A 15623-nucleotide genomic window follows, 5' to 3' on the forward strand; every position below is an offset into this window, starting at 1 on the left:
AGCCACTAATAAAAGTGGAAATATTTCATGTTAAATATTGATCTCTGGCCAATGAAACTGTGGCACTCTGCAGTAAACTGTGAATTTTGTGCTGTTTGATAGCTTAACATATGTATTAAAAGATGCATTTGTTAAGTTGTATTGTTAACAAAGCTTGTCAAGAAAGCTGTTATCTGAATCAGATTTCATATTTATAGGAGCATTTGAAATAACACTGAGTGTAGAAATGGCAGAGATACTGAACAGATAAGCACGAGCAACCTGTTACCACAGTTCATAAAACAAAAACTCCGGACTACAGAAATGCTTAGTATCTTAAAATTTTAATTTGAACTCAAATAGCAGCAAAGCTTTTGGGCAGATAGACTTTCTCAGTGCAGTTTAATCAAACTACAAAAGTGTATACAATGTATACAATCACTTAATATAACATTTAAAATAATCACATGACACAGCCTACCAATCTGAAGCATTCACAGTCATCACCCAAGATTCTTAAAGAAATATAATGAAAACATATACAATGTAACAGTACAGATTTAAAAACAGAATGCATCAGTTGTAAGGATTTAAAATGTCAGTCCAAACAATTCTGCTTCACTTTTAATATTGTTTTAATACTGACCATAGCATTAATTCCAGGTAACGAGTCAGATTCCATGTCATGTCTGTACCTCATTTCCAAGGTATGCCTAGCTAAGGCATTAGTAGCCAGTTGCTTACGTATTTCCGAATAGCACTCTATGATATGATCTTTTAACTGACGTGCACATTTTCCTATATAAAATGAAGGGCATTTAACACTGGTGGCAAGATGAACAGTAATAGTTGTATTACATGTTGTAAAACAAGAGAAACTAAATTTTCTATTCATTTTTGGATGTACAAAATAATTATCAGTAGTAATGTACTTACAACCTACACAGCTGAAACACAGATATATTCCAGCTTTTGTTACAGCACATTTATTACTGCCACCAGAGAAATCCTTATAACATAATCTTCTCTTAAGATTGGGGCAGTTTCTATAAGCAAAACTAGGTTTCTCACCTATATATTGTTTCAACTCTGGCATAGATTCTAATATGCCCCAATTCTTAGTAATTATCTTTCTATCTTCATTCATCCTTCTATTAAATGTTGTAACATCCTGCTTACTTGTGTTATATTCATTTTTAACATAAGGGGATGACTTTCAAAAAAACGGCCTGACTGAACATTCTGTAACATTACAGTTCATAAAGTCAGAATTCAGACATTAACAGAAAGAAAAATATTTCATCACTGTAATTGTATGGAGCATGCCTACAAGACTTAAAGAAGCAAAATGCTGAAGGCATGGGAAGACAGGACAAACGTATCTAGCATGTCATAGTAAAATACAGCCCAAAGTAAATTAAGATGTTTCTAAACTGGAAATGGAAATGCTTTTAGTGATAAACAGTGAATTAGTCATTTATGTTTACTTCTGTAGTGGATAAACAAAAGTGTTGACATCCAGGTTGGTTGTGAAAATGTTACAGCCATTGTTTCCAGAATAAATAAGTCTTTACAAGCCACAATAGTTAAATGAGTATTGGAGAGAGCTTATCATCCACACTAGTCAAAATTGTGTCTCTCTAGTATTCATCATTATTGGTCACATGTGCTATGAATAGCGAAAAGGGCAGTTGTTGTGACAGGAGGTAGTTGTGCTTTGTGTGGGAGGAACTCGTTACAGACTTTTGGGTAAAACTGGAAGTGATGTGTAGTTCAGAGTCAGATGAGGAAGTGCTGAAGTGTTTCTAAAGGTAATGTGTGCTCCATGTTGTGAAAACACCATATCCAAAAGTTTTTTAAAAGTTCAGTAATAGGCAGTCCCTGCCACCCATGTATCAAAAGAGCTGATAAAAGTAATAACATAAAAAATGTGTTCTAATAATGCATAGTGAATGGGCTCTGCCTTTTGTTCAAGTGGTAAAGAGGGAAAGTGCACTATGTTTGTGTGGTGATTACAAATTAACATGGCAGTATATCCATTGAGTGGAAGGTGTAATGGCCATACTGATCAGTGAATCTGTTCTTGAGAGCTGGTTTAGTGTTTGCTTATCAACATCCATTAGTAAATGGGAGATGTCCTGCAGTGTTTCAAAGGTTGGTCACTCTCTTCAGTCCCTGTATTGAGCAAAAGTGAATTGAATTAATATTTTTTTATCTTTTAGACTAAGGTGTGTATTTTTGATGTGAGATTGGTGCAAGAGGTAGCTGTTTATCAGTCATGTATATGATGCCATCCTTAGACATGTGAATAAGTAAAGAGACTGTCTGTGAGGGATAAGAAGGATAATGAGGGGCACCTCATGGATATGGAGCTACATCTACTGAAGCAGGCAGCCATGAAGCTGTCTCTAAGATGGATCTACAAGAAAGTGGTTCAGGGGTATGGAATCAAGTGAAGCAACTTTATTTGTCTAGAAATAATTCCATTGAGTTTCTAAAAGAATGTAGTAATACCACTACAAGAGAGAATGGTGGATGTAAGAAATTAGTTGGAGTTGAGCAGTCAAATTGTGTATATCCAGAAGCTGTTCCTCTTGGAGGACAGAGCAAGAAAGCATATTGTGCATCTCAGTGGTGCCTTAGAGAACAAAGAAAGGTTTAACTATCTGAATTTTGTGAAAACTAAGATGGTGTACCGGACTTGTTTCTTGAAGGGATTACTAGGCATTGTAAAGATGCATAGGTTAAGGTCATCTGTGGCAGGCAGTGCATGTGGTTAATGTAGTTGATCCTAATTGAGTCTTGTCTTCTGAAAAGCACCACACTATCATGCTTGCTTTGTCCAACCTCATGAAGGTTGATTCAGTGTGTCTGACAATGGAGTCACCAATCACTGACACACTTTTGCTAAACGGGTGTATAGGTGCACTAGGTTTGGACCCTTTACTGTGCTAGTGTTAATAGGTATTGTAATGTTTGATTTATGATGAGTCCTAGATTTACCAAGTCTTAGAGGCTTCAGCGACTATTTTTAATGGCATCAGAGTATGATAGTTTACTGTGTATTTAAGTGGAATTCTCTGGTGGTATGTGTTGCATACAGCTTTTGTTTGTTTGTGAGAGTTAGGCCTCCAATTTGTTTATGTAATTGATAGAGACAAGCTAAGCAATAATTCTGTGAGCATCAGGCATTTGTTACACCGCCTGAGAAAACTGAGAGTTATGAGGCTAGCAACTGATGGTGAATGTACTGGTTGACCTGGATAGAACTCAAAAACTTCCTGCTCAGGAATGTTTTGAGTTTTGTCCAGCTCTCCGTCATTTAGAAATATACTCCATTGCTGGCGTTGTAGTGCAGTGTATTGTAGTGTGTTGTAGTGTAGTGTATGAGGCGATACAGAACCCTTGAAGTGCCATCCTCTGATTAAGATATTAATGATTCAGTCAGTGTTTATTTATTTATTTAAATAGTTTTGTGTCATACTCCAGCTGTCTTGACACCAGCTTTTCCACATGATTTTGGGTTCTACGAATGGGAAATTAGTGTATAAGATATTATAAGATATTGAGTAGTGGGCGAAGAGGAGATCAGTATATTCTAGTATGGCACTCTTATGACAACATATGCCCTATCTACTGTGTCACCCGGTAAGCAGTCTACATTTTGTCTGCAAGTGTCACTGGGCCATATTCATTGTCTCCACCAGGAACTAGTAGCTGTTGGCTGAAAACTGTGCCCCTCAGCCATGAAAAGGTGATCTGGCAAAAATGCCTCTAACTCCCTGTCTCCACCTTCACCTACCCCACCGCTGGTCAGCTCCTAAGGGATCAGCTTCACTAATCATACCTTTGTCACATGGCTCCTGTCTTTATTTATATCTCAAGTTTTCTACAATCCAGTGGATATTGCACAAAATGCTGTTAATAATTGATATAGTAACAAATAAAAGTAATTAGAAAACAGTAATTCAAAATCTACAGAACTATTGGTGTTAGTCAAAACTGTCACAACACTGGTTGATAAAGAGCAGTCAAGTTTATCCTGTCCTGGTCAAACCACCAGTATTTTGTTTCTTACTTTGGGTCTCTACACAGATAGTGTAATTCACTTATTGTTTCTCTTCGGGGAGCACAAGTCATATGCATACTTTTGTTAGAGGTGTATCAGTTGTTAAAGGGATGCACTGTTACATTCCTGTGATGCAGTTCCTTGTTGTTTTGTCCTAGTATGTAATTCTGTGATTGAGTGTATTTTCTTTTAATATTGTAGGGAGTGTTTGCAGCTCTACTGCACATGTGGCTGGTGACTGTGATGTTACTTTGGAAGACAATGTGCTTTCCCATAATGAAGAAGAGGAGACAAAACCAGAGGTTTTGAGGGTAAGAAAAAGCCACAAGACATCTGTCCGCAAGAGGAAAAAAATCAGAGAGTTTCTGGAAAAAACATCTTTCCCTTGCAAGAAAGTGAAGCAGGAGCCACAAGAAGTGCACATTGGTGCAGGGGACTCTGGAAAATGCTTATCCACTGTCAGTTCTGATGAGGAGGAGGAAGCAAAGGTAATTAAGAGAAGAAAGAGGAGGCGAGAGAAAAGCAAGAAATACTGTACTGGTGACTATGTCACAGAGAAGGATGAAGATGAGGCAGAAGCAGAAACAGCAGGCTATTCTAAGAAGAAACGGATAGCTGGTGAAGGTATGTGATGGGAATGTCACACTGAAGTAATAGAATGTGCTAAAGAGAATGCCAGCGCACCCCCCCCCCCCGCACCTTGACCATCAGTTGCCTTCAGCTCCTGTCCTGTTCACCAAATCTACCAAACCTTCTTTAACATCCCCTGGGCTCAACCCAGTCCACATCTGGGGCTGGTGAGAGATCAAGGGTGCAGGTGCAGCCATACTGCTGTTGGGTTGTGTGCCCTATCTCCACCACCTGATGGCAACCTTACAAACTCCGCAGTTGCTGCTATTGGGAAGTACATGCACACTTCTGCACAAGTAATCTTGACCAAACTGTGTACTGCTTGCAGCACGGAGCCACCAGGCTCCTAGTTCTGGTATTGCAGTGAACCTAAGCTGCCTTCCCCCCAGATGACTGAACCTCCCTTGCTCAACCCTCTTCAGTACCTGTGCCATTAAACAAACGCAGGTTGTCTGGGCACAGTAGGGCTTTATCACTCTACACTATGAGGACACTTAGAATGCCACGTTTGATAATTTGCATGTCAAATACAATTCAGATCAGTACATAATAGAATTGTGTGTAGCTGTACTATGTGGCAGAACTCACATAATTGTGGATGTATTTTTTTCCCTTTCCACTTGTTAATCTGCAACTGTTAGAGACTATGATGCCATGGAAGACTTTTTTAACAGTTTAGTTTTTGAAGATTCCCCCAGACACTCACCAGAAGGCACCATGTGTAGACATAGCTGAGCCTGTATTAAAATAACAAAAAAAAATTCTTCAGTAGCTTTATTAAAATCCTTGGTACCTTAGCCTCACAGCCTTCCATGTTTGCTGTCAACTGACTCACAATCCCTCTGTTCCACAGAGCTGGATATAGCCCTGGCATGTTTATACTTAATGGAACTTTATTGGCACTGCAAGAGAATAAAAGATCCACAGTCATTTGTCTCAATAATAAAGTAGTATAACCAGACCAATGATAACATGTAGAACTTTCTGTTATTTCAGGGTTTTAAAATAATAACTCACTACTTCAGACCATAGCTAATTCGCCCATCCACTGATATCTACTCTGTCTTCATCAGTATGGTAAGCATTCATCTCTTTTAGGAGAGTTCCAGTCTACCTGCTTAGGGTTCAACACATTTATTTAATTTGGAATCACAATACTTGTTTATCTCCATATCACTGAGTTCAAGGCTACCAGTCATTTGTAAACAGAACCCACAAGCTAATTTCTATTTCCTTATGATAACATTTTAGGTAGTATTAAGACTAGGTAAAGCAGTGCATGCTCATGTTCAATTTCCTTTTAGGAGTATGCCCAGCAAGTATTCAGATGACATTAAGTGTAGTGTTCTTGGCAAACATTTCAACAGCAAGTTGTGGAGATTTCAACTAAAGTTATATATTTCAGGACAGCTCTAAAAGACATACATACATCCATGCCCCAGATTCCCCTGTGACACACCTCTAAGAGGGAGAGGGGCTCCTGGGTACATCAGCCCTATTCTTATAGGAGTATACTGATATTTGTGGGGGCATTTAAAGTAAATTCATGAAACTTCCTCGGGTGGGTTGCTCATCTCTGTAATGTACAAGCCATTCTCCACACCTCTGTTGAAACTAGAGTCTACAACTGCTACCCATCTACCATTAGTTTATTCTTTACGTGTCTGTCACCTTCCTACAAGGAATCTGTAGATTGTACTAATTGCATGTTTTTTTTATCCCAACCTTCATGTCTGTTTCTGCTTAAACACTTTGACTATGGAAGTTTAGGATTTCCTGTGGGGAGTGCCTTTGTTATCATCCTCAACAGCATAACCAGACTTCTGGAAACTAAATAATCCCCAGGAAAGAGTCCAAGAAATTCCTGGCAATATTCCTAGATGTGCTTTACCTATTCCATACTTAAGATGGTCAGAGTATCTTAAATCTTGTCCTCACCCAAAGGTACATGTGATAAAGGTTGACATTCTTTTCTTTGTCTAGTGTATTTGTCCAAGGACCCTCTTCATCATGTTTAATGACCAGTGCAAGGCCTTTGAAATTGCAGTGAAAGGGAGGACAACTGACTGAGTCTCTTTCCAAAACAAGGAATAGACTCAAACAACCCTGGATTATCTCCTAATGCAACTTTTTCCAGGATGACTTGTATTCAGAGGCATTCCATAAACAAAACATTTCTTTTTGTGCTGCTGTCTAATCCTTATAAAAAATCTAATATCCCCAGTCCTCATTTGTGTCTAGGAAATATAACTTTATTCTAAGAGACTGTTATGTTCCTCCTTATATGTGTGTATATATATATATATATATATATATATATATATATGTATGTATGTGTGTGTATATAGGTTTACTATCAGAAGGGAGATTTGACTTCATTCAAATTGGAAAGACCGAATGCCCTAATTCAACATTTGCAAATAACAAAAAACAAAATGTTGAACTCACAACAGCGAATGCACACAAGCATTCGCTTTTGTGAATTCAACATTTTGAATCCAGATTGCACTGTAGTGGGAATCGGGAAATGTACCCTTTCCCTCATGTAGTGAGATCTCAAAGTTTATATATATAAGTAGCGGGGGGGGGGGGGTGCAGTGGAGGCGTGCCCCCCCTGCAAAACATTTGTTGCTCTTGACTGGAAGTGTGGTATTTTCGGTAAAGTCGACATTTCTGAGATGTGGACTTTTCCAAAATACTTCATTCGGTCTTGCTTTTGTTTGCTTATTTAATTTCTGACATTCCGATTCAGATATGTGAACTCTCGCACAATGCAGGTGTGAGAATTTGACAGTAAACTGTGTGTGTGTGTGTGTGTGTGTGTGTGTGCGTGTGTGTGTGTGTGTGTGTGTGTGTGTGTGTGTGTGTGTGTGTGTGTGTGTGTATGTGTGTGTGTGTATATATATATATATATATATATATATATATATATATGTGTGTGTATGTGTATATGTGTATATGTTTTATATATATATTTATATATATATATATATATATATATATATATATATATATATATATATATATATATATATATATATATATGTATATATATATATGTAATGTATGTATATATAGCCATCTTCTTTAGCCCATTAAAATGCCCCACCTGGATTACCTGAAAAATCCTGAAACACATACAGAACTTGTGCCAGTATAAACATTTGGAGAACAGAATTTGTTTGTTCCAAATCTAACTGGATGACTTTCCATTTTTTCTACTGTACTTGTTCATATGTCATTTTCACTGTGGAAGTGCCTATAAATTGACAGTTAATATCACCTGGGATAATATCAGATGTAACCAAAACAAAAGGTTTTATGTCATGAAATATCCTGTGCCCTCTCACTTAAAACATTTGATGTATAAAGAACAATTAAACAAAAATATTACTTCTAAGAATGACATCAAGAGCTGTAGATGATGTGAACATCACCATCGCTAACAAGAATAGCAATGCCTGACCAAGTGTCACATCCAGAAGACCAGTATACGTTTCTGCCACACAGATGCTGAAATTGCTAGTTTTGGTATTGCATTAAATGGCAGATATCAAGCAAATGTAAAATACGATGACCCCAATGCAAAATCACCAAACATCTATTTCTTCATGTATAATGTTAATATTGAAAGAAACAGTAACATAATTACCCCCTTTCCTTTCGTGGTATTTTTAAGATTTCTTATTTTTTTATTTTCATTTGACTAACCCTCTTTCCTATAGTGACTTCACCTTCCTCCCTTAGTCCACTGTTGTTATCATTTCCAATATCTTCCCCTACTAAGCACATTATACTTCTTAAATATCAAGGCAGGAGTCTGAATTTACAACTAGGTGAAAAAATGAATGGTGTTCTGTCTGATCAAGAGCAGTGTCACCCACCACCGTTGATCATTTGCATTTCTCATCAGTCTGTAAAACTGTATCAGATTTTTATTGAATGGCAGAAGACTCTTCTAACAGTATCTTTACATTCTGAATTAAATTATTCAGTCAAGTAACATATTTGTAGTAGGGCAGTCCATCCATCCATGCCCCTAAGAGTCACATTTAGTACACCAAAGTGCACACTGTTTAGAAACATGTCTTCATACCACATTTAAACCAGTAAGAAGAATAAAGGATCCACAACAACTGGAATTTTTTTGGCATGTGTAATGTGAAGAGGCTTTACACCCCATAATGCCCACAGCAATGTGTAAGTAATGTATGTCCGCACCTTTTATCTGTGATAACCCACCAGCCCATAATTGCCTATCAAGTACTCTCTGTATAGAATATATCATTCTACAGTGAATTTATAAAATTCATGAATCTGGCCTCTGCTATATCAGAAGACCAAAACAGAAAAAAATAGCTTCCATTACATCTAAATATTTTTAGAAGACACTAAGTAATTGTTCCAAGAAAATAATTATTTTTGACTTTCATATTTGGGCATAAAGCAGTCTGATAACTCAAAAGCCTCAAATGTTACTTTGCAAAAAATATTTTTTTCAGGGTATGAATAAAGGCTGTTAAATCATGAACAGTAAATCCATAAGGGACAATATTATTGTTCCAGACATCATAGCAGTCAGTAAGCTTGCCCAGCATAGACTGAATTTTAATTACAGATTTAGAAAACCCTGTAAAGGGAACCCTTTGAACATGTTGCTCACAAAAAAAAAAAAACGAGAATCTTTCACCACTGCAGCATAATTTTTGACCTCTTGCCCCTTGGAATATGCATGAGAATCCTGTTACAAAAGTTCTGTACAAACCTATTCCCTGTCCAAGGAAATTCTGCATACATCAGTAAGAGGAGCATTTTACAACTGAAGAGCAACATCCATTGGATAACACTTTTCCAAACATTTGCTCAATGAAAGCTCCTAAGCCTTTGGTTCCTCCTCTTTAACCATATGGAGTAAAACCACGTTGTCTAAACCATCATTCAGAAATGCTTGTTATTTAAATATCCTCAGCACCAAGTCACTTGTGTCACTCCTCCACCAATCTCCTAAGCTCTACTGAAACATCTGCTCTACTACTGCTGTCCATCTTGCCACTCACAGTCCAGCTGTGCTGTCCATCTTGCCACTCACACTCCAGCTATGCTGTCCATCTTGCCACTCATACTCCAGCTATGCTGTCCATCTTGCCAGTCACACTCCAGCTATGCTGTCCATCTTCCTACACACACTCCAGCTGCTTAATTGCCAGACATGATGTAGTGTCTCAGAAAAAAGAGGGAAAGTTCCTTTGTGTCCTGGCTGAATTTCCCCTAATCACTTAATCCCAGCCACTGGGGATGCACAAGCCAGTGCATTTCTTCATGCCATTCCCAAGCCCGGATAAATGGGGAGGGTTGCGTCAGGAAAGGCGTCCGGTGTAAAACTTTTGCTAAATGACATATGCGGACAACAATACAGATTTCCATACTGGATCAGTCTTGGCCCGTGTTGACAACGACCGCCACCAGTACTGTTAGCCAACAGGGTGCAGACATAAATTTGGCTACTATTGGCTGAATGAGAAGGAGATGCAGAGGACAGGAAGAAATGGAAACAGATGATCCACTGTGGCAACCCCTAACGGGAACAGCCGAAAGAGAAGAAGAAGTATGAACGCCACCTTGGGTTTCCACTGAAAAGAGGCCACTAACCTAGTGGGACTAATCTGTTCAACAAAGTGTAAAGAAAGAAAAAAAAGTTTTCAGTGAATGTTGCAGCATTCATGGATGATGAAACTTTTCCTGTACCATCCATAAAAGTGAAACACCTCTTCATGATCTGGGGCACATGGTAGTATACATTCTAATGCTACCTTATGCAATTGAAAGATAAAACATGTATAAACTGCAAAAGGTTAAATCAGCCTAAATAATTTCACAGAAATACTTCAAGCCAAAACAGAGATGGAGCTCACAGGATACCAGTAGTAGTCACTTTCAAAATAAAAAGACTGACAGTGTTAACATAATACTTAATCACAGTGACTGCATACTGGAACTCTAAAGAAAAGCATAACACTTGTACATGGTTCACAGCAGTCTGAACAGATAAGAATAAACTACAGATAAAAGTATACATCATAAACAAAAATAGGCATGATTACATCATGTCAACATAGTAAATGATGGAGTCCGTAATTAAAGGCCTATTAAATCTTTTGACAACAAAGGAATACACTTAGAACTGTGTAGAACTTACTTCCACACAGATATCTAAAATAGAAATCATCATACACAAAAATCCATATCCTGCAAAGTTCTTGCATACTCATTTGCCGTACAGCAAACCTGTTGGACCTTATTCAAATCCTAAATAAAAGAGACAGCTATAAAAAGTAGCAGGTTAGTACCATAATAATTGATAGGTAGAGCTAGAAGGGAGTTTGCATCTGTGCAGTAATTCATAGGTAGATCTAGAAGGGAGATTGTATCTGTGCAATAATTTGTAAGTAAATCTAGAAAGGAGGACTGTATCTGTGCAGTAATGTGTAGATAGATGTAGAAGGAAGATTGTATCTGTGCAGTAATTTATAGGTAGATCTAGAGGTGACATTGTATCTGTGCAGTAATTCATAGGTAGATCTAGAAGGGAGATTGTATCTGTGCAGTAATTCTTAGGTAGATCCAGAAAGGAGGGTGTATCTGTGCAGTAATTCGCAGGTAGATATAGAAGGGAGATTGCATCTGTGTAATAACTTGTAGGTAGATATAGAAGAGAGATTGTATCTATGCAATAATTTGTATCTGTGCAGTAATTCGTAGGTAGATCTAGACGGGCGATTACATCTGTGCAATAATTTGCAGGTAGATGTAGAAGGGAGATTGCATCTTTGCAATAATTCATAGGCAGATATAGAAGGGAGATTCTATCTGTGCAGTAATTCATAGGTAGATCTAGAAGGGTGATTGTATATGTGCAGTAATCCATAGGTAGGTCTAGAAGGGAGGTTATATATCTGTGCAATAATTCATAGGTAGAACTAGAAAGCAGAGTTTATCTGCAATAATTCATAGGTAGATATAGGAGGGAGATTGTATCTTTGCAGTAATTCATAGGTAGATGTAGAGGGAAGATTGTACCTGTGCAGTAATTCATAGGTAGATGTAGACGGGAAATTGTATCTGTACAGTAATTAGTAGCTAGATCTAGAAGGGAGATTGTATCTGTGCAATAAATCGTAGGTAGATGTAGCAGGGAGATTTTACCGGTTCTACTTCAAAACATCGAAAACTCATAACATCTAATTTCAGACAGTGAGACCATAAGATAAAAAATTCAAAACATCTAAAACTCATAACCTTGAATCTCATAACATCGAAAACTACAAAGCAAATATAAATAACATCTCCTCCACCTATAATAACACCAAATGAAAAAACACACATTTTACTACGATGTTCTTCGTGTTTCACTGTTGCAGTCATTACATTTGGGTAATCTGCTGGCAGGTTACCCTCAGTTGGCCTGAATTCCAAAGTCTTGGGTCCTGCGTTGGTTGCTGTCTTCTCTTCCATGACGTCGGGTCATCAGGGGTATAAAACATGCAGCTGACGCCATTTTCGTCTTTCTTGCCACACGGTGCCCGAAGCAGAAGCATTTTGCAAGTGCCAGTCGGCCGACTACTGAAATATTCACATTTGAGTTTCAGAACCGAAGTCTTAAAGCTAAGTACCCCTTTGGGGAAACTTTTTTTTCTTGCTTTTCACCGATGTCAGAAAAAGTTAATAATTGTATTGTGGGAAGCAAATACCTCATAAGGATTTCCATTTATACTGTATTCCTTGCCTAGGCCCTGATCACAATGTGCCTGGCTGTCGGTTTTGTGCTAGATTTAACCAAAGTACTATTAAGCGTCGGTATATTTTTGCATCTAAGTATTTTGGAAACAGATTTAACTACCCAGAGATGTCGTTGGATAGCAATCCGACTACCGGAGTACATAAAGAACGCAAAGACAAAGACAGAGAAAGGCAGTTGAGATCCAAAACCGATGACGAAGCTTCTCCTAAGCCAGTCGCCGGTTCACCGGTACTCAGTGAGGTGCTTTCGCAGCCCCTGATATCTGCTACCTTCAAGTCGCAGGCCTCTACCGACATCCATGTGGAGTCCGGCATGCCGCAAGATACTTAAGGTATTGGACCGACGGATGTATCTCCCTCGGATGGGTCCGGAGCCGCTGAGCAGGCACCGGCTTCTGAGGGTGTATTCAGACCTCAACATTTTTATATCAAACCGACGAAAGCTGCAAAACCAAAGACAAAGACACCTTCAAAAACCAAAAAAACTATGCCTGAGCCGCGTGCACAGGCCTCTATGCCTAAAAAACAGATGATCAAAATGGCTGAAGACCTTATTACCTTGATCAGGGGTACCCATCCCCCTCCAGATAAGAGGCCTAGGTAAGACACTGACTATGAATCTTCAGATCAGGTTTCTATTTCTTCTGATTCCTGTTCTGATCAGAAATTATCTTTACCTCCCTATGAGGATTCTGATGCTGAGGAATCTATTCCATCTGCATCTCCTCCTGAGGATTATTCATGTGGAGAAACCTTGCATACTTTGAGGGAGCATTTTCACTGGGAGAGTCAAGACTTCTCAGAATCAAAAAATAGGCTCAGGGATTTCCTCCTCCCTCAGCACAAGCCTTTAGCCATTCCCCCTGTGTCAGACATCGTGGATGATGTTTTTTCGGAGTCAAGCCTGACCCCTGACTCTTTACCTCCGGCTCCCAGTAAGCTTGACCGGTATTACAGGGCCCCTGACTCTCATAAATTTTTATTTAGGAACCCTGCTGCTGATCCTGAAACTATTTCACAGGGTCTAAAGGGAGTTAAGGCCTCAACAGCAAAAAATCCTACCCCCTCCGACAGAGATTCAGGGGCGCTGGACAGATGGGGGAAAAAAGGTTTATACATCTGCAACCTTGGCAGTTAGGGCCTTAAACTGTCAATTTCATGTGATTAAGTACCAACAACATGTTATGGGATTGCTGAAACAGAAAATGATGTTGATTTCAGAATGTGCAGAAAATAAGGAATTGCAGGAATTATTGCATGCAGCTGAACAAGTTGGAAAGCATACTTTGCAATGTGGTTTTGATTCTTTAGAGGCTTCCTGCAGGGCCGCAGTTACTGGATCTGTGATTAGGAGGCATGCCTGGTTAAAGGAACAAAATTTGCCTGGTCATGTTAAAGCTAAATTGCTAGATACACCTTTACAGCATGATTCTCTGTTTGGTATTAAGGCAGAAGAGGTTTTAAAGAAAATGGAAGACAAAGGTAAGTCTATGCAAACTGTTAAAGATTTCTTACAAAATGCAACCACCTAGATTCAGTAGACACTGGCCTACAAAAATTGGTCCTTTCCTGTGTCAGACAGAGTTCAAAGGGGCAAATCCAGATGCCCTAAGGGTACCAGGCTCAAGACTCATACAGGTCAAAGCAATGGGGCACATCCACCTCCAAATCTGGAGGAGATAAAGCGCAAACCTACAGAAAGCAATCCCAATGACTTCCCTCTGCCTACACCAAGCACTTATCTTTTGGCAGCACCCATAGGGGGAAAATTAGCACTTTTTGTTCAAAATTGGCAATTAATAACCAAGGACAAGTGGGTACTGAACATCGTATCACAGGGACACAGATTCCATTTCCACACTCTGCCAGTTGCAAATGGTTGGCCAGACCTGCCAAAAAAACAATGGGCAGAGGCAGAGAAACAGGTTATGTCCCTCATGGATATGGGGGCCATTTAGACAGTACCAGAACAGGAAAAAGGACAAGGTTTTTACTCAAGACTGTACTTGGTACCCAGAAAGGACAAGGCCTGGCGGCCAATACTGGATTTATCGATTTTAAACACATACTGGACATTCCAAAATTCAAAATGCTCACTTTGCAACAGCTTCTGCCCATGCTGGGCAAGAATGCTTGGCTGGTGACTTTAGACTTAAAAGAGGCATACCTGCATGTCCCAGTAAGGCAGTCGTCCAGAAGATACCTCAGATTCAAGGCTGGCTTAATGCATTACCAATTCTCTACACTGCCCTTTGGCTTATCTACTGCGCCCAGGGTCTTTACAAAGTGCCTGGCACCAGTAATTGCATTTTGCAGACAAAGAAGTATTCAAATATATCCTTACTTGGACGACTATCTCATTCACGCAGACAACAAAGACACTCTTCTACGACACCTGGCATTTGTGAAAAGGCTTCTAACTTGCCTAGGGTACACAATAAACGAAAAGAAATCACAACTGGTACCCTCTCAAAAGATAACATTCCTGGGTGCAAGCTTGCATACAACTGCCCAGATGGCTTACCTCATGCCAGCCAGACAAAGGCAACTGACTACTTACTTCAAACTGATGGCAACAAAAACCCAGTCTTCTGCAAGACAAAATTTGCAGGCTCTGGGCTTCATGGCATCCTGCATCCTACTAATTCCATATGCAAGACTGCATATGAGGAAACTTCAATGGTACCTAAAAAGTTTATGGAGTCAACATTCACACAGTCCGGAAACAATGATTCCTCTCATCCCCTGCCTGCAACAGGAATTTCTATGGTGGGCAAAGGCCTGTCACCAAAACATAGGATGGCCCTTCACTCTAAGCCCTGCCAGCCAAAACTTAACAACAGATGCATCAGGTTATGCTTGGGGGGCCCACATGGCAGGAAGATGCATTCAGGGCATATGGGCACCAAATCAAATGCATCTACATATCAACCAGAAAGAGATGCTAGCTGTTCAAAATGCCCTAACAGCCTTCAAGGACTTACTTCATCCAGGACAACTACTGATAAAGACGGACAACACCACAGTCATGTGGTATATAAACAAGCAAGGGGCACACACTCATACCCCCTTTGCAGATTAGCCATGGCACTGTGGGACACAGCTTTGACCTACCAAATAAATCTTCAGTCTCAATTCCTGCCAGGAA

At 39.2% G+C, this 15623-nt stretch overlaps 1 protein-coding gene across 7 annotated transcripts in view; it reads left to right on the forward strand.

Annotated features, from left to right (window-relative positions):
* Positions 1-15623, forward strand: part of BCORL1 (BCL6 corepressor like 1) — a 1083397-nt gene that overhangs the window by 575827 nt on the left and 491947 nt on the right. For 6 of the 7 annotated variants that reach the window (XM_044057522.1, XM_044057520.1, XM_044057524.1 and 3 more), the window contains one exon: positions 4250-4672. The exons of the other annotated variant lie outside the window; for it this stretch is intronic. In XM_044057522.1, the coding sequence (XP_043913457.1) occupies positions 4250-4672 (423 nt within the window). The remainder of the gene's footprint in view (positions 1-4249; positions 4673-15623) is intronic. 7 annotated transcript variants of the gene reach the window in all.

The sequence above is a fragment of the Protopterus annectens genome, chromosome 15.part0 (assembly GCF_019279795.1).
Source record: "Protopterus annectens isolate FY-2018-M chromosome 15.part0, PAN1.0, whole genome shotgun sequence".
Lineage (NCBI taxonomy): Eukaryota > Metazoa > Chordata > Ceratodontiformes > Protopteridae > Protopterus > Protopterus annectens.